Genomic DNA, 19,659 nt, shown 5'->3' with positions numbered 1-19,659 from the left:
CGCAACTTAAACAGGAGTCAGGCTACAAAGCTACTATACATATGTATTATACAGTTATGACTTGTAAGCCCAGTGATGCTGGATAAGGTCGGGGAAGTACTAGAGAGATTCACAATGTCAAAGCAAAACTTTATATTTTACTACAGAGACACAATCTATTTCCCTTGCTCAGAGTGTTGTGCTCCAGCAAGGACTAAAGGAATAAAGAGTCCCTTAGGACTTGAATAAACAGCTAGTGGGTTGAGATGTGAGGTTTGACAGAAGCGTCACATGATAGAAATTCATTGCAGTCCCCCAGTGCCTATTATGGATCTCCAACAGGATTGAGGTTGGATGTCTTTAGAGATTATAGATTGGGGAAGAAAGATTCTTTAAAGATAGTATAACTGCACCTGTGTGGGATTTACAAGAGTTTTGCAGCAATTTATCTGACAAACATTCAGTGTGAGAGGAGGACTGTGGATTGTTATTGTTGTTAAACTACCAAAAAAAAAAAAAAATCCCAAAACAATAGCCAATATCCGAGATAATCATATGCAGTGAGACTATGAAAACCAGGACCAGGGTCCATAATCACACAAGCACACTTCTAGGAATTACTCCTATAAATCTCAGGAAGAGCAAGATTAATCCCCTGTCAGTAGGTGCTCACAGCAACTCTCAGGTCATTCCTGTGCCATGTAATATTTACACACAGTTCAGCATTCAGATAAAGCACGAGAATATCAATGAGATGTTGTGCAAGTTCCAAACAGATATTAAAAACTGATTAATCACATCTGTTGTCACTTATGTTGAATTTTCATGGACCAGTATTCACATATTGGTCCATGAAAATTATTTGAATAGTTAGATCATGTTCAGAGGGTCCTTGAAATTTATATTACAGTTTAATGGGTCCTTGGCTGCAAAACTTTTTAGAATCCCTGCTCAAAAGCAACATTAACTGGGCATGTATTGTCAGTCATTGAAACATGTCTACACTAATATTTCTATTTTTGGAACACAAAAAAAAAATCACTCAAATTTAAGAGTGCATGTGTTGTGTTACATTATTTACACGAAATGAATGTTTCAGAACAATTAGAAAGGAAATTCTGACCACTGATGGATTATGGTCATTCATCTGATGTCAAGTCACAGGCTGTCATACAATTTATTGCCTTTTATCAACAGGACTACCCAACTAATGGCATCTGATTCCTATTTTCTCAAGCGTGAATGCATGATTTTTTTTTTTTTTTACTAGTACATAACCCTAGGGTCCCTGGAGGGCTAGTGGTTAGTCCACAGCACCAGAGAACCAACCCCAGCATGCAACAGTGCGCTCTCAGTACCGGTCCCAAGCCCGGATAAAATTGGGGAGTGTTGCGTCAAAAAGGGCATCCAGCGTAAAACCTGTGCCAAATCAAATACGCAGACCAATGATCTGTTGTGGCGACCAGGAGCAGCTGAAAGAGGAACAACAACTAATACATAACCCTCATGATGTTTATATTTCAAGTAAGTTCCTCCTAATGATTAGAAACCTGCCCTGAGAGACAAGCTGGACAGGCCTTAGGAAAATGATAGGAATAATAGCATATTATACCACAGCACATCTTAATTCTTAAATCTGATTGCTCAGAAGGTGTTGATTATTTTCTATTACAGCACAGCTCTAACAGTTTTTCTGACAGCAAAGCAAATCACAGATTTACTGTATATTAATGCACTAGTTCTAATACGTTGTGGTCCCTATACTAAAAATGTACACAGAGACTTGAAAAGTTGTTGATATGTTGAAGTTTTTTGTAAAGAGAACTGCATTTAACATTCATGGAAGGAGTCTCTGGTATCAGTGCCTTGTAACAGTCAGTAAGTTTTCCAGCACAGGAAAGTCTTTAGGACAGAGGACTTCTTTCTCTGTAATATGACAAGATACTTTTTTGTCTTATTAACTTAAAAAAAAAAAAAAGAAATAAGGAGTTCCACAACTGACATGTCTAAAAACACAATTTAAATATAAATTGATAGAAAGTACAACATTTATTTGCCCCATTGTGTTTTATTCCTCATTTAGTGTAAAGAAGCCATATGCTGCAAATAGAAACTAAGAAATTGGTTGCCCACTAAGTGAAACATTAGAATGTACTTACTGCTATCTCCCCCATCACTGTGTGGATCAACAATATCTGTGGACAAGTGCTAAAGAAATGCAAGAACAGAAAAAACTGATCTTTATGGCCAAAAAGATCTTGGTTGTGCATTTTACAAATATCAGTATTTTCACTGTAAAATGTAGAAATTATAGGCTGTGTGTGTGAATCCAATAAAATAAGGAGGATACATTTGAACTTGTGCGAGTCCACTGAAAGAGTGTGGGCAGGTAAGACACGGTTCACGGGTGCCTACACGAGGAAAAAGAACATATTAATCACAACTTGTGCACATGACACATCATTTTAAATAAAAATTCAAACAACTGTAGTAACTTCAGAGGATTAGTTACAGAATGAACTACTTTTGGTGGAAAGTCTAGAGATAAACAAAAATGTGAGAGAAGGAAGAAAGTGCAAAAAATGAAAAGGGCGTCTGAAAGAAAGTTGGGCTGGTCAAAGAGAGAGAAAGGCAAAGCAAGGTCATCAGCCCATGCTGACACGAGAGAAAAATGGCTGGGCCCCCAACCACATAGCATCATTAGGCAACTGATTGAGAGAAACTGAGTTGAAAGCAAAGGAAGGGTCATTTAAATATCTGACTGCTGTGAGGACACAAAAAAGTAATATTCCACTGCTTTGCCAGCCAAAGATTAATTTAGCTAACTCACCACTTTGATGGCTTTGCTTTGATCTCCTTTTCCTTTAGCTGCCGTTGCACTTTTTCTCTCTTTTTTGTTGTCACTTTCAACTGTAATCAACAGGATGCAGTCTTAGAACAGGATATGGCCACCTGACTGCGAACTTTAAATGACAGCGCTAGCTTCGTCTAAAACCAATAACAATAATAAACTATCACTATTTCTCACACATCGAATGACCTTCAGCATCAGTGACTGAGTAAAGGTTTGCTGAACTTTAGCTGCTCTGTATGTCTAATGCCAATATAATTTAAAAAGTAAAACACTGAATAAAAAAATATACAGACATCAATGTGTCCGAAAATTCAAGTGCAATGGGTTAAGGACAAGGGGAAAGGGAAGAGAGAGAAAGAAAAAAGAACACAATATTAACACGATGCATTTCATTGCACACCGTAATTAATCCTTTTTATGCAAAATGTTTCAAATGACAAATAGTTACTCCATGAGATGTATGTTACTGATATAATGGTCAAAAAGTCAAAATAATAGTAATGGAAGTCCAGAGTAAATAAGTTTTAAATTTATTCATTTAACCCAGAGCTGTTGTGCTGGGGACAACAACATAAAGCAGCATGAGCGCAAATATGAGTACGTACACACACATACAATCATCATCAATATCAATGACTGTTTACAAAAGGGAGATTTTTTCTATGTGCACATTTCAGCTGACACTATTGGATCCTTGAACAAGACCTTTAACCCTCACTTGTGTCCTGTCTCCAAGGCACTTTAGATAAAAGCATCTGCTAAATGAATAAATGTAAATGCTTTATCAGCCTTATTGTTGTAGGATGAAAGGCTTTGCTGTGTTGTGCAAATTAATTTCCCCACTCTGCTAACCTAAAACCAGTGGCAATAGGTTAAATAGATTAAAAATGTGTGTTCATTTCATTAATCAAATATCTGACTCTAATTTATTTATACTTTCAATGTACTGCCTGACTTGTACTTCTGTTTATGTAACTAAACTTAATGTAAGATATACCCCCTTCTTAGTGTTCAATTACAAATACTTAGCCGCCCAGTTTTATATAAATATTTCACTTAAATGTCATTTCAGGGTTCAGAGGCTTTTAAGCATTTACCACTACAGCATATCCAGTCTTAAAGGCCTTTCTTTAAACACGTCTCACACAACTGGTATCCCATCCAGAGTGCATTCCTCCCTCATGGTTACTTAAGAGGAATGAATGAATGTATCAAATCTAAAAAATTAAAATCTATCAAATTTAATGCATCAAATCTAAAATATTAATTATTTTTCAAATATGAATAGTATGAAGACGTGAATGTGCTAGCACAGCAGTTTTTTAAAAAATGCAGCAGTATCCTTTATGATTGCCTGTCAGAGGTTCATTTAAACATGTCCAGCAGAACATTATACTCAGCTATGTCTGTGTGTTCGTTTAACTTATTATTTCCTAAAGTAGAAGTACTGAGGAAATCTATTAAACAAGTTTATTACACAATTCAAGAGGAAATCATATTGTTCACAGTGAATTATGATTTAGAATTACACAAAAAATTATTAGCCATAAATACAAATGTACAGATTTAATTCAGTTGATGTGGGAACTTCACTCTCTCTGACCAACATTACTCTCTCTATTTCAGCACAGAATTTCTGTCACACCCTAAAAAACAACTACAGATAAATGCCTTATGAGCATTTCTATACTATATTGAGCAGGCTTGGTGTAGAGCTGCTGCTCCTCTGAATTAAGAGGAGTAAGCTGATGTGGTTTCATGCCCCCAGGTCAGCTCCTTATAGAGCTTTATCAGGCACATCCCACTGGATAGAGACCCCAGGCAAACCCACAACATGCTGGAGAGATTTATGTCACAGATGGCTTGGGAATGTCTAGGAATCCCTGAGGAGGAGGAATAGAGAGGTCTTGGTTGGCCTTCTCAGTGTGAAGCCACTGTGACCCCCCACCAGCAAAAGTAAAAAAAGTAAAAGTAAAATGAATGAATGAAATATTCTGAGCAGCTTAGCGAGTTTCATATAGCATCTTAAGTCAATGTGCCCTGGGTCCAAAAGCTTCATCACATGCAATGCTTACATTATTTGTTTCAAATGCTGAATTTCAAACACTGGTCTACATCTACAGTGTCCGAATCCATGTATTAGGAAACACAATGATCTAAACATCATGATGAAAAGCAAAACAGAGGCTAATTACTCATACCTGAAAATATTACACTCAGTGACCACTTTATTAGAAACCTAATAGTTGTTGGTCCCAGATATTCAGCTGTCCAGTTTTGGTGGCCGTGTCCATTGCAGCCACAGATTCCTGTTCTTGGCTGGCAGAAGTGGAACCTGCTTCTGCTATTGTAGCTCATCTGCCACAAGCTTCGATGTGTTGTGTATTCTGAGATGGCTTTCTGCTCACCACTGCTTTAAAGAGTTGTTATTTGAGTTACAGTAGCCTTCCTATCAGCTCAAACCAGTCTGGCCATTCTCCTCTGACCTCTCTTATCAACAAGGTGCTTCTACATGCAGAATTTCCACTTCCTTTAAGTTTTCTGTTTTTTCTCAGGATTCTGTGTAAAATCTAAAGACTGTTGTGCATGAAAATCCCAGGAGATCAGCAGTTTCTGAAATATTCAAACCTGCCCGTCTGGCACCAACAACCATGTTCCGGTCACAATCACATTTTTTCGATGTGAACATTAACTGAAACTTACTTGACCTGTATGTGCATGGTTTTATGCATTGTGCTGCTGCTGCATGATTAGCTGATTAGATAACTGCATGAGCTGGAAACAGACATGTGTTCCCTGAGCTTCCTCAGCCTTCAGCCTACAAATCACATTGCGCTCACAAACAGCCTGGAGCTCTGTAGTACAGTTATTGGGCCTCAGACATACTCAATAACCCAGTTAACTCTCTATCAGATAGACAGTGGGCAAGCCAGAATTACATTGGGCACCTCAATATGTATCCAACTGGTTCCAATAATCATGTGGTACTTGTGTCTTTATAACAAATAATTTCCCATTTCTGTTTGAAATCTCTTCACTCCCATTTATAGACTTTTTTCATTTATAGAAATACATATAAATTGACTTCTAATTTGAATGAAGGCTGTGCTTTAGCAATTAAAAGGGTGAGATAAAAGGGAAAATATTGTTGCTTCTTTTTTTCTGATGCAAAATTAAGTTTTCAGAAATTCTCAGCCTCTGATGAGTCAGAGTGTGCATGCAAGCATTTCGTTGATAATGCTACTAGCTTTTAATTTGTCAATTTACATGCACGAGATGCACATGCATTGGAAAGGAATAAATTAACTGCATAACATTTATAACAGTTCCTCAGTCCTACATATACAGAAGGAATTTTATGAATTTTAAAAAAGATTATGAGGATGTAAATCCTGAGTAGTTTCTATTAAAGGATTCCTATTAGGTGACTGAGGTGGAGAAGTAGAAAGAGATTAACAAGCTTCAGACAGAATTACCTCAGGATGCATTTAGACTTTCCTGTAATACCTCCTGATTTTTTTTAAATTTTTTTTACTGCCACCAGCCATGACATTTTGTTGTTTTGTTGTACATGACAAGTTGTTAGCTAGGTCAGGAATTTGAAAACACAGTGGCTCTATACAAGTAACCACCTGCTAACCATTTTTATGACATTCTACAACTAAAAGGTTTGGTAAGAGGTCTTATATCCAAAACATTTTGACATACATTCATCCAATTTGATTATGACATCAGTATGTCTACATGAGTGACAAATTAAAGGAAAAAACTAGGGGCTCTGTTCTGCTGTGGGAGACATTTTGATGGCATGGTTTGGGTCCACATGTACCATTACAAATCAATACAAAATTCTTGTGCCTAATCACATGAATTTCTCATGATGAAACATTTCTATACTGATGAGAATGGCCTCTTCCAGGATGACAATATCCCCATCCAGAGGGCATGGGGAGTCAGTGAATGCATGAAAATGACCTTCACAGTCACCAGATCTCAACTCAACTGAACACCTCTGGGAGATTTTGGACCACCATCATCATCAAAACACCAATTAAGGAATTATCTTTTTGGAAGAATGATGTTCTTCCCTTCAGTACATTTCCAAAGATTCGTAGTATCTCCACCAAGCCTCAACAATCTTACAAAGACACTTTATGTTGCTTTTTCCTTTAAGCTGTCACACATCTGTAGATGGAATTTTGTCACATTCAGGTTAGTAAAATTTCATCACACTGTTTTATCTGTGGAAATAGACAATACGTATTTTGTTTAGTACATTTCTATCTGTAACTAAATTTGACCAGACTCAAATTTCTTTCTACAAGTCTACCCAAGATTCCTAATAATAAAATATAAACAAAAGAATGTGGTCTTTGAAACAAATAACACAGAACACTCATATACAATACAGCATGTCACACAAAGCCTAACAACTGCATGACAGGTGTATGAGTGTTACCAGTAATTGAGTTGCACCCACAATGATGATATGCAGTATATACAATATGGTTCAGAGATCTCTTACAGATAAACTCCATTTCAGATTTTGTCTTGATAATGTAGATGAAATGTCTCCTACATTTCCTCTTATTATAGACAGCTTGATATGAACAATTTTTACCACGTATGCTCTTTGATCATTCTTTCCTTGCTCAGAATATAAACCACAATAACCATGCTGTATGTTGTGGAACACACAAAAGCCCACAAAAATAAGTCATTCATTCATGAATGCACAAAACCCTCTGTTCTACATAAAAACAAGTCCTTGATTTGTTGCTCGTATCAATTATTTGATGTTCATTACAACCATTATGTGAGAATCTGTGCCCCAAACACTGCAGAATTATTTTGAAATGCATGGAAACTTCAGAGTGCAGAAGTTTAGGAAGTTCAGATGCACAGAATGCCAACACCATGCAGCTCAGTGTAATGTAGCGCTTTTGGATATCAACATCCAGCTGCTGTCTTACCTTGCTCGTCTCTGTGGAGACGTGTGTGAAAGACCTGCAAGGAGAAATCCCGTGAGATGGAGCTGATTCCACTTCCCTGCAGAACAGTGAGAGCTTCTAATGGCAACTCCAGCAACATAGTGTCTGCTAACACCACTACACACTCGCCATACTCTGTAAGTAATGCATATACACAAGACATACAGCCTCCCATGAGTGTGTACACATACACGCATACACAAACAGCAGACAATCTGCATGCTTCTTTGAGAAAGGAAAGACTTTTCACATGGTTTCATAGATTATTTACTTCATTATTTACTTTTACCCTCTCTGGACACAAAAGTGAGCTGACAGCATGGCTTGTTAAAAAAAAAAAAAAAAAAGTAAATGAAAAAAACATTGCACAACTGGACAGAAGTTCAGAGTTTATTTTTCCCTTCAAGGTCAAAACAGATGTCTCAGAGGTTGTGGTGCTAGTCAAAAGTGGTAATGTGATGCGCCAGTGTCTTATTTATAGCTACAGTATGAACTAACAAGTAACTGTTGTCATGTTAATTGCTTATTGTCTTAAGTAAGCAAGGAATTTTATATAACTGGACTTGAATACCCCGTCAGCAATAATTTCAACACATTTTCCTCCATGCAGAAAAGAATGGAAAACCTGCTTATTTAAAACTCCACTATAATGGGAGTCTAAAGAAAGTGTAAACAAAATAGCTGAGTGCCTTCAATAAATGCTTATGCAAAACACATTTTTGTAGAATGATTTCCTGAATTCTTTATTAAAATATTTGCAAATAAAACTCTAAATTGGTATCTACTCTACATAATTCACCCTTCCAGAGACATGCTTACTGAGAGTGAAGGACTTCGGATGTCCAACCTTAACTTGAAGTAAACACAGTAGAGCCTCACTTTCTTACATTCAATTTCTGTCTGATTATGTATGAAATTCTTTTCTCATTGCAAAAATGCATGTTGAAATTCTTGCCTGTGCTAATCAACTATACAGTTTGGCTCATAAGTATACATACATCCGCAAAATGTTAATAATTAAAAAAAAAAGAAATAAGAGGGCTCATAAAAATTGCATTTTGTTTTTATTTAGTACTGCCCCGAATAATATATTTCAAATAACAGATGTTTACATATAGTCCAGAAGACACAATAATAAGAATTTACACAAGCTTGTTTAAAAGTTTCAAAGTTTACATAAGCTTGATTCTTAATACTGTGTGTTGTTAGCTGGATGATTAATTAACGATTCTAACGAGCTGTTCTTGAGTCCCATTTTTGTCCTGCACAATTAAACTGCCCACTGTTCTTAAGAAAAATCCTCCAGATCCTGCACATTATTTGGTTTTCCAGCATCTGCGTATTTGACCCCTTTCCAACAGCGGCTTTTGTCTTCTGGGAAACATGTAAACATCTATAGCATGTAAATATATGTAGTTTCTGAAGGGCAGTACTAAATGAAAGAAATAAGATCTTTAAACAAAATAATAACAATTTACCCCAATCATCCTGTTCAAAAGTTTACATCCCCTTGGCTCATAATGTAGTGTGTTGCCTTCTTGAGCATCAGTGAATGTTTGCACCTTTTGTAATAGCTGAGTGCCTCAGTTGTCCTAAGTGTGAAAAGATGGATCTCAACATCATATAGCCACTGTTGGAAAGGGGTCAAATATGCAGAAAATGCTGGAAAAGCCAATAATGTGCAGGGCCTGGAGGATTTTTCTTAAGAGCAGTGGGCAGTTTAATTGCGCATGACAAAAAAGGGACTCATGAACAGCTATCACAAAACATAAAAACAGTCACTGATCATCCAGGTAACAACACACAGTGTTAAGACTCAAGTGTATGTAAACTTTTGAACTGGTTCATTTGTGTAAATTCAGTTGCTGTTGTGTCTTGTGGACTATATATAAACATCTGTTATGTGAAACAGCTTATTCAGGGTAGTACTAAATAAAAAACAAAATGCAATTTTTATGATCCCATTTTTTTTTTTAATCATTAACATTTTGCAGACTCTGCAAGGCGTATGTAAACTAATGACCCCAGCTGTAGGTTACATGTGGTGGATAGAGATTAGGTTGAAAATGGATACTTTTTCCATTATGCAAGAATTTAGCATTTTAAGTCTGATTTGTCAACAGCACCTCTTTTTCTACCCATTTAAAATATCACCTTTCCCTGAGCCATCATGCTCCCCTAAGCTCAGTAAACCGGGAAAATGCCCTTCTGATGCTGTTACACAAATGAAGATTAAAATGCCTTGCATTAGAAGAGGCTGATACTGCAAACATAGTGTGCGAAGAGGGGATCAGTAAATACCTACACAAAACATCAATGATTTCTCTGTCCTATGGACAAGCCATGCTGGATATAGTTGATACAAGGTATGCTGGACCTTAAAGGCTTGCCTCTGTGTCTTGTGGGATGGGCTGTGTTGGGACTGTGTAAATTGGATTTGTTTTCTGTAAGCATGTGTGCAATTATGTTGTAGGAACTAGTGCAGTGATTACCAGGCAAAGCTTTATCTGTAGCCTCTTGCTCTTCTTTATCTTTGGGCCGGGTTGCCTCGTCGATGACTATTGATTGAGGGCACTGGCTGAGAAAGAAAGATAAGAAAGAATGGTGGGATCAGCAACAAAAAAAGGAAGAACACACATGCAGAAATAAATTAAAGTGAAAATGGGACTGCGAAGGGAGCGAAGAGGAACTGCTTTAGGGAATGTGAGGATTTGCTCAGGTCAATCAGCTCTCACTGGAATCTGCTTACACACCCTCAAAAAGTTGGCTATGAATTGATACAGAAGGCCCCTCATTCAATGGTTGCCTTAAATATGAGTTCAAATAGAGCAACAATCAAATCCAAGCCCACTTACATTCATCATCTAGATTAGGGGTTCTCATTTTAGTCCCAAGGGCTCACTGCCATGTACATATTGATGATGTCCCTACTGCTGACACGCCTGATCAGCTAGTTATGAAGTCCTTTATGAGCTGGATAAGGTGTATCCGCAATAAGGAAAACTAAACTGTGCAGGGGCAGTGGGGGTCTGGGATTGGAGTTAAGAATCCCTGATATGCAGCTGTGCTTTCCAGATTTTTCCTTGGAGAACCCCATATGATCTATACACAAATTTTGGAAAACATTGTTTTTTTTACAGCTGCAGTTACATACAGTTACACACTAGCAAACAACAGCATGGGAAATGAAGGAACTATTTATTCCCTTTGTAAGTTTGCAACATAGCGCCATTATTCCTCTGACAGCTCCAAATGACATGGCAACAAGTGACATTCGATTTTTTTTTTTTTTTTTTGCAAATTTCTTATGAAATTTGTCTCACCCATTAAGAAGAACCAATAAAGGCACTTTTATTATTACCAATCTCAATTTTTTAATTACTAATCTACCAGTCTTTTTATACACATTGATGTATATATATCATAAATTACCGTGTACAATTTAGCTGCATTTCATATCAAAACTATCAGAACAGAGCATGCCTAACAGAACAAGCAATAACAATAGCAGTTGCTACACTCCCACGAAAGACATACTAGTGATCAGGGGGTCTTGTCATTTGCCAGTTTGAAAGCAGGGTCAGAGAACAGTCAGCTTTCTTACTCTTTGTGTGTGTGTGTGCTTACCTTAAACATGAGAAGTCAAACTGAGAGAGGATAGGATGCAGATAGTCCTCCATTCCTTTAACTACAGCTTGAAAATGCTCCCTTAACTCTTGGTCTGTGTTGTGTTTCTGTAGAGAAAAAAGAGTGAGTATGGGGGAGGGATAAATAAAGATGGAGAGTGGAATAAAGAAAAAAACAAGATGTGAAAATGTGAAGAGAGAGATAATGGTTACGAGAGAAATAACATCTGATGATGAGACTCATTATTCATAATAGCAGCACTAATCATTCATGTAGTGTAGATGGTGATGCAATTTTTGCTGACATGGCCTTATACATTAATATGCTGGATTTTAGAGAACTCCATGTCTACAAAATTAACTTGTTTTCATTTCAAGTCACTGCTGACTTATGAAGTGCTCCGTATTTATCATCTTTCTTTTTATATCACCGTATTCATCAAAATCTTTTTATATCACAGTGTTGTTGAATTCTCAAATCTGGTTGGTCGGAAGGTGTTGATTAATTTTCTATAATAGCAGCTATGACAATAGTAGGGAAAGTCTTAGGAATAGAGAACTTTGCACTTTCCATGTTTCTCGGTAACATGGCCAGCTGCATTTTTTATTAATGTTAAGAGAAAGAAAAAAGAGTTAACAGGAACCTGTTTATGGACTTTCCACAAGAGTGACTATAAATGGATAAAAAAGTATGAGGTGACATCCATTAATAAATAAAAATTGTAATCATTGGCAAATCGTTGTGGTATAAAAGGAATAAAACACTTGAGCGTGTGCTCTTATTGGAAAATAATAAATTTTGGGGTGGTATTTTTAACTCCACTCTGGCCTGCATCACAACATGCCGTCATTCATTATTTTCCTATAACAATATACCCTGTCATGTTTTATTTCTTACATATTATACTTTAGAGCAATTTAAATCACTAATGCCCAAAATAGAGGTCGAATTCTTCTTGAATATACTCTAAAAGCCTAAAAGAAATTAATATACTCTAAAGTCTAAAAGTTTACAAGCAACAACAGCACTTATTTTTTAAAGAAACCACATCTTATTTTGCCTTGCTTAGAGTAAGCTACTCCACTGAGAAGGAAAAGTACAATGTGTGTGCTTCTGTGTTTCTGTGTACCAGCTGTGTGTAATCCTCAGTCTGCATAGCATTTCTGAGCCAGCAGGACTCTCTGATCATGGTTTGTGCAGCGAATTGTCGAAAGGCTTGGGCTTGATCTTGGAGTTGGAGCAGGACAGAAGGCTGCACCCGGGCCTTGGCCATTCTGGAGCACACTAACCCACCTGCAGAAGCACAAAAACTTTTCCCCTAAGAGGCATGATAACCCAGGTAGGTCCAAGCAATAATAAGGCCCACTGAACCTTACAAAGTTTAATATACTGAGAATGAATCAGGACACTCTTCTCATCCCGGATATTCAGCTCTCATACAGTATTCTCAGTAGAACCTTGAACTGTGGCTTAGCAACACTGTAGTACAGGCCATTTATTTTTTCTTACAAAGTATAAGAAATGAACACAAACCTTACAGATACTGATATATACTGTACATATGTATGAGCAGGACATATTAGAAAAAATGATGGAAGAAATCCACAAGGGAAGAGAGAAGACTTTATTACCTGTTGTCTGCATACTCTTAACTTTCTGACTTTCAGTGGATTTTGATTTTTCATAAAAAGCCCCATACAGCACTGAACTGGAGGAAGAAAAAAAACAACTCAGTGAAATACTGGGATGTACAATGTTTAAATATCATGTGTGCACTGATTTGTATGTACTCAGTATAATGGTTAAAAATTCCGAATTAGTAGAGCACAATGAATTCTGCACAATGAAAACTTTGTCTGCACATATACATTATGAAGGTGTAGTTTGAGCTGTATGAACATGTCAGCAATCTTCATAAACTCTGCATCACCCTCTAGCAGTGAAGCCCTGAAACTGCAGGAAATGTGCTGTGTGTGGATAGAAACAGCAAACCAGGTATCTTATTTATCAAGGCATGCATAGAACAAGTTCTAATTCTGTGCACAAGGACTGCTTGTATCTATATTGGCATTTAACACATATGTGTATGCACAGCCGTGCACGATTAATGCAGCTTGTGCACATTCACTCAGATTTACATAATGAAACGCCTCCAAATTACCATATATGTTAAACAACTTCCATTTAAAACAATGATTTTATGGCTACATGTACATAATTTGGAAATTTGGAAAAGCTGCAATCCCTCATTATTGTTGTATTCAGAATTGAAATGTATTGTAGGGTGAGCAATAAGAGTGCATGTACGTCTGTCTCCAATTTCTCAGTGATATGTGCCCACTGGTAAAAACTCTGTCTCCAATTTCTCAGTGATATGTGCCCTCAAGTAAAAAGAACTTGAGTGTGGACAGTGATACTATTGCTGAATTTTGAAGGCCTCTACTGAGTTCCTGGCAAAGATCAGCTAAATATACATTTAAAATTTCATTTTTCATTTCACCTGACTGCACCTTGTTGTGAGCACTATAGTCAGCATTTAATGTCAATCATCCTTGATGGACAGTAAGTGTGACAGAAACTCCTGATAATCACGTTACTTGCGATTACATGTTTCTACTACTAGGGGTTGCTGCATACACATGGTCAGGTGTAGTACACACATGCATCCTCATGCACAAGAATAATTCGATAAATCACATTCTGTGTATAAAAATGTGTGTATGCATGGTTGATGCACAGAACTACGTGTCCACACGACTAAAAAATGAGACCCCTAGTCTGGAAAAATAAACCTTCTTCTTGAGTAGGCCTACTTATATTTACCAAACGGCTTCTTCTCTGCCTGTTTGTATAAGAGATTACTATGTTTACTGATAACACACAGTTTGGCCTTACCCATCTTTAGTATGCTGCAACAGCAGGATTTTGAGATTTGGTGGCAGTTCTCCCAGGAAGCTCATGTGGTTAGGGTTTATAATCAGGTGCTGGTAGGCCTAAGATGGTCAAAACATAGAAATATAGAAATACTAGCAGCCCTAATGAGATGAAAGGGGTTGTGAAAACACGTTTTAATGCCTGGTACCATTTTCACTGGCCAAACTGCAAATCAGTGCTTCACTGTGTACTACCCCAGCTTCAACTGGACAGATGTGTTAGACTAGAGAATAATGTTTTGTTTAATCTGAGGGTTAAAAGCACCTTGGACAGTATGTGGAGTGAGTGGTCAATGGCTGAAATCAGGCTGCTGCGGCTGGGTTGAGAGAACTTCACTCTTTTCTGTAGACCCAGAAGAGCAGCCACCTGAGACTGCCTGCTGTCCCAACAGGCAGCACCTAACACTCTGGACATCTCAGTACAGCACACACAGCTCTAAGATCAGTGGAGAGGCAGGAGAGTCATTAACACGCATACAGTATAACCCCGCCCGTACTCCCAAAACAATGTATTTTTAATGAAAAATGAGCCCAGAAATACTGTAATATGAAGTGACTCTCTGGCAAAACCTTGATGACTTAAGCCATTAAATCTCTTTGCATTAGGTGCTGTGTGTGGCTCTTTTTATTCAGCAGTAAAAGACAATCTAACCTGTAGCAGTGCGAGGTATTGGCCTAAGGCAGCTGGGTCATACTGGCTGTGAGACTCCAGCAGCTCCTCGCAGATATGTGAGAGCAGCTCAGGCAGGTTTTGCTGCAGCCCAAGACTCAAAGCCTCAGTTAGAGTTTCACTGGCCTGCACCAACATCTGCTGCACAGCCTTTCTGTTGTTCTGTCAAGTGAGCACATGTAACAACTCATGAGACTGCTCAGCCTGAAAAGTGGGTGTATGTATGCATGTGTGTGATTATATTCTTACATCGACATCAACTACCAAAAAGTGTCAGAGCCAGTACTTGCTACAGTACACTACATGCTCGCATACACATGTGGCTAATGACATCAAACTTTCCCTGAATTTGAAGAAAATCAGAAAGCATATTAAAGTCCAATCATGATACGAGACACACAAAACAATCAGGTGTTAACATGAGAATATGGAGCTGGATTTCTAGTTGATATGCTGACAGCAGCCTAGAAGTATGGAAGCAACAATGGCTTGGATTTTTTTCCTCAGACAAAAATCTCTTATTTTGCTATGCTGAGAGCAAAGCTACTCATGTGATGTGGTGATGCTACAACAAGTGTTTTGCTTTATTCTTGTGTAGTTAGGCACAGCTTCTATATGCCCTGATATGTCCCAGAATTCTTTAGAAGAGCTCTGTGGGTACAGAACAAATTATTTGATTAACTTGATTTGATTAATTATTCATCACACCATGCCCAGCTAGCTGTGCTACACACATTACAGAACGTAACTGTCATAGTAGCACAAAAAAAACCCACATCAATATGACATATCCACTTGTTGTTTAACAAAGTAAAACCTATAATTGTTTGTGTAACACTTTTTGTAAGGAGACATTAAATTAACATTTATGGAAAACATAAGGTATCAGCACTTTGTAACAGTCACAGTGCTTTGCTGAGTTGATCAACTCAAGAAAGTCTTCAGAAGAGAGGAGTTTACGCACTCCGGGTTCTTGGTAAAAATGACAAGACGTTAAACACTATAACCATTGGCAAATGGCTGTGGTATAAGCAGAATAACACACTCCAGACCATGCTGTTATACCAAAATTGTGGACTTCTGGGTGGTAGCGGCACTCCGTTTGCGCGTCGTGCAGCATCACGCTCCCCCCCAGGGTGCATTATTTTTGCATAACAGTATGGTCTGTCGTGTGTTATTCCTTACCTAACAGGCTACACTAAATAGCCTGAGGCAGCATACACAAGGGAATTTGGGCATACATGCATGTGTGTGCTTTTATATTGGGCAAATACTCTACCTGCACTTCGTCACTTTTAATAGTGTTTTGTCTCCGTGTTACGCGCCCTTCCGCTACTCTGCTACTCTCCTCTTTTTCATCTTCCTTTTCCTTTCCCTCTGCTCCGTTTTCCACCTGGTGCAGCAGAGAGACTTGACTGAGTCATTTGCATATGGCTAACAGAGAAACGTTAACGGGAACAACTGTACACATAGCCAAATATTTATTATAGGTATATATTGATTCAGAGTATTACCATTTCATCATGTACACCAAGGCAAGTTTGATATATACACTTCATAAATCAATAAGTCAAGCAATCACAAAATCTTTATATATACTATTGAACTAACAAGAACACAAATAAAAAAGAACAGAAAGAAGCACAATGATTCTCCTTATGAAGTTCAAACTGTTAGACAATATTAACATTATTATTGTCCAATCCTATCCCATAGTGTACTGCACTGTACAGAGTTTTGTGTTTTTCTCTTCTGAAACACCAAAGGCATCCCACAATGGCCTTGCTAAATTAATGCTTGTTATCTGAGACCAAAAAATGGAACTTTTGCCTGTTTTGGGGTGTTGGAAGTTGTATACGGTGTTTTATTATCAAAAAAGCTCTAGCTGTGCTGTCTGTTGTATCTTTGTACCAGTGTTATTGTGGAGAGGTGTGAACTATTTGCCCAGCAGGGGGTTCACACCTCTCCCCTTTCCCATCGCCCTGCTCACCAGCAGCTAAACGTAGAGTCATGATACTCTACACACAGAAACCTCAGTGTCCTGACTAATCTTATAACAGACTTGTGGTGATAAAGTAATTCATTTGTTTATACTCATTGAAAATGTCAGATAAGACAAGATAACTTCCATTCTGCCGGTGGAATGGAGCACCAGTGTAATGTGAGAAAGGGTTAAACAATGAGTAGAATTAGACTTGTTTAATCAGGTGAAAGGCTAACTGAAAGGCTAACTGCAGTGAAGAGGCCCTACAAAACTGGACTCTGACACCCCTGGCTTATATACTTTGGTGTATATTCCTACTTCCAAATTGGATTGTATACCATGGTTGGTTTGTCCCACACAGAGGTGGGGTAGAGTGGATCTCTCTGCAGCGCTAACAGCCTCAAGCACTTTCCCAGCATGCCAAGCGTCTGTACTCTGGTTTCAACACAGTCCTTCATGAGAGACTGGACCACAGTCAGCTGGGTAAAGGTCAGCTGACCCACAGACTGACCTATGGTTAGCCATTCCTGAAGAAGGAACAGAAACAAATTGATAAATCCCAGATCTGAGACACTGCATACTGAATGTTATGCTGTAATGTCTTGTGCTTATTTCTGAACAACTGGATGGTATATTACAGAATGAGAAGACAATTTTATTCAAACTTAGCAGACACTGGTAAATTAAAGGATTTGAAAAATATAGCAGTTTCTGTCTGGCATATACAACCATTATTTAATTAAGTGAAAACAGAGAACATTTTACCATAATGTTTAGGGACAATATACAATCACGGGAAAAAGTAAGTACACCCGCCTTCCATTCAATATTTTTATTTATCAGGATCTAAGTAACAATTGTGTGGTCCTTACCAACTTCTATAAACAAACAATGTCAGGTGACAAAAAATATAAACATAACATTTCTATATGTAGTCATTTTTTCCCAAAACGTAAACCAACATTCAGAAACTTTGGATCACTGTCCTGTTGTATGACCAAATTTCGACCCAGCTTAAGCTGCTGGACAGATGGCCTCACATTTGTCTCGAGAATATTCTGATATAAAGTGGAATTCTTCATTGTCTCAGTGACTACAAGTTTACCGGGTCCTGTGGCTGCAAAACAAGCCCAAATCATCACCCCTCCACCACCATTCTTGTAAACGTAAAGCTGTAAAAGGTAAAGCTTTTCCTTTATGTTTTCTGCCACAGGAAAGTCTAAGGACAGTTTCTGCACGTTCTCAATATATATATATATATATATATATATATATATATATATATATATATATATATATATATATACTGTATGTTAACTTTAAGAGAATGTGACGGAACATCTGTTTATAGCTGTTACAATGTATGTCATATAACATTACATGTTATATATGTTCTTAATGTTAAATAACACTGAACTTGCTTTGTTAAATATTGTGGCACTTACTGGGTATTCAGATACTGTGATACGTTTTCCATATTGCCCATACTGAAACACTTTCATGCAGATACAAGAATAAAATAACACTTACATTTCTATGTAGGAGTAGTGTTGTGAGTCTGAGATGTGTGTGCTCTCTCACCCTCTGTAGAGCATTAAGGTCTAAGCTGCTCCTCATATAGTCATCCACAGCTCGCTCAGTGGAACTCATCTTGCTCCGGATTGTTGCTTGGACCTTCTCCACCTCACATTGCATCTCCAGAATCAACAAACCAAGGTCAGCCAGAGCTAGCCTAAAGCGCACAGACACACGCATGGCAGGCAGCCTACACCACCCACCCTGGACGCACACACACACACACACACACACACACACACACAATGTAAGTAATATACTTACTGTATGCCATCCTTTAAAATAAAAAAGAAATACACATGAAGTGCATGAAGGATGTGTCCTTCCTCTGTCTAAGAGAGGGATTAATAAATTACGAAATCCGTGAGGGAACTGGGAGCTACAGCAATACTGGAAGTCATAAATGATTCAACAGATTGAGAAAATGAGTGAAAAGTGGGTCAGTGAACAAATTAATGTATCAAAGGAAAATCAGAGAACAGCCTCTCTCCGTGGTCAGCTGCAAATTGTTCAACAGTCACTCCTTACCATTGACTTCGTACAATGCTCAGAAGCAGAATGCAGACACACTGACCCAAGGCATATTTTGATCAGTGCTACAGTAACGGTCATGTGTGGAGGTCTCTCACATTTTTCTGCAAAATACTTAGTTAATTAGAGATATTAAACTCATCTAACAATGTTAGGAAATATGGATACTGGACCATGCATGCTGTGTTTGCTGGGAAACCAGCACCATCTGCTGCAAGGGAGAGAATGATAGACAAGCTATTTATACTTTAACTTTACTTGAATTTTCGACATTGTCAGATATGTATTACATGACCAAAGTGAAACTCCTGTATTTTCTGATCCTTCCAATAACTAATCACCACCTAACTGTCTCTTGAAAAGTATCAATTCAAGTTTTCTACAGTGCTTAGAGTTATAATGCAGGTGGATTTCTATTTTGAAATTCATCTCTCCCATGTTGTTCCAAACGAAATGAAATAATATGAACAGTCCAGGAATCTAATTGCTTTAGCAGTCTTTATTTTCCAAGAGAG

The 19,659-nt window shown here is 37.8% G+C and overlaps 1 protein-coding gene across 3 annotated transcripts in view; it reads right to left on the bottom strand.

The window, feature by feature from the left end:
• Positions 1-19,659, bottom strand: part of LOC113545306 (cilia- and flagella-associated protein 46) — a 67,956-nt gene that overhangs the window by 11,303 nt on the left and 36,994 nt on the right. For 2 of the 3 annotated variants that reach the window (XM_026944599.3, XM_026944607.3), the window contains 14 exons: positions 18,620-18,817; positions 17,377-17,565; positions 16,334-16,447; positions 15,037-15,216; positions 14,650-14,820; positions 14,347-14,444; positions 13,083-13,159; positions 12,581-12,744; positions 11,452-11,558; positions 10,317-10,402; positions 7,807-7,959; positions 2,810-2,889; positions 2,330-2,390; positions 2,139-2,174 (listed from right to left, as the gene is read on the bottom strand). In XM_026944599.3, coding sequence (XP_026800400.3) covers positions 2,139-2,174; positions 2,330-2,390; positions 2,810-2,889; positions 7,807-7,959; positions 10,317-10,402; positions 11,452-11,558; positions 12,581-12,744; positions 13,083-13,159; positions 14,347-14,444; positions 14,650-14,820; positions 15,037-15,216; positions 16,334-16,447; positions 17,377-17,565; positions 18,620-18,817 — 1,714 coding nt within the window. Of the gene's footprint in view, positions 1-2,138; positions 2,175-2,329; positions 2,391-2,809; positions 2,890-7,806; positions 7,960-10,316; positions 10,403-11,451; positions 11,559-12,580; positions 12,745-13,082; positions 13,160-14,346; positions 14,445-14,649; positions 14,821-15,036; positions 15,217-16,333; positions 16,448-17,376; positions 17,566-18,619; positions 18,818-19,659 lie in introns of those variants that run through there. The other variant, XR_003404598.3, reaches the window with a different exon arrangement.

The sequence above is a fragment of the Pangasianodon hypophthalmus genome, chromosome 3 (genome assembly GCF_027358585.1).
Source record: "Pangasianodon hypophthalmus isolate fPanHyp1 chromosome 3, fPanHyp1.pri, whole genome shotgun sequence".
Classification (NCBI taxonomy): domain Eukaryota; kingdom Metazoa; phylum Chordata; class Actinopteri; order Siluriformes; family Pangasiidae; genus Pangasianodon; species Pangasianodon hypophthalmus.
The sequence above is the reverse complement of the archived record's forward strand: the minus strand, read 5'-3'. Positions and strand labels throughout refer to the sequence as shown.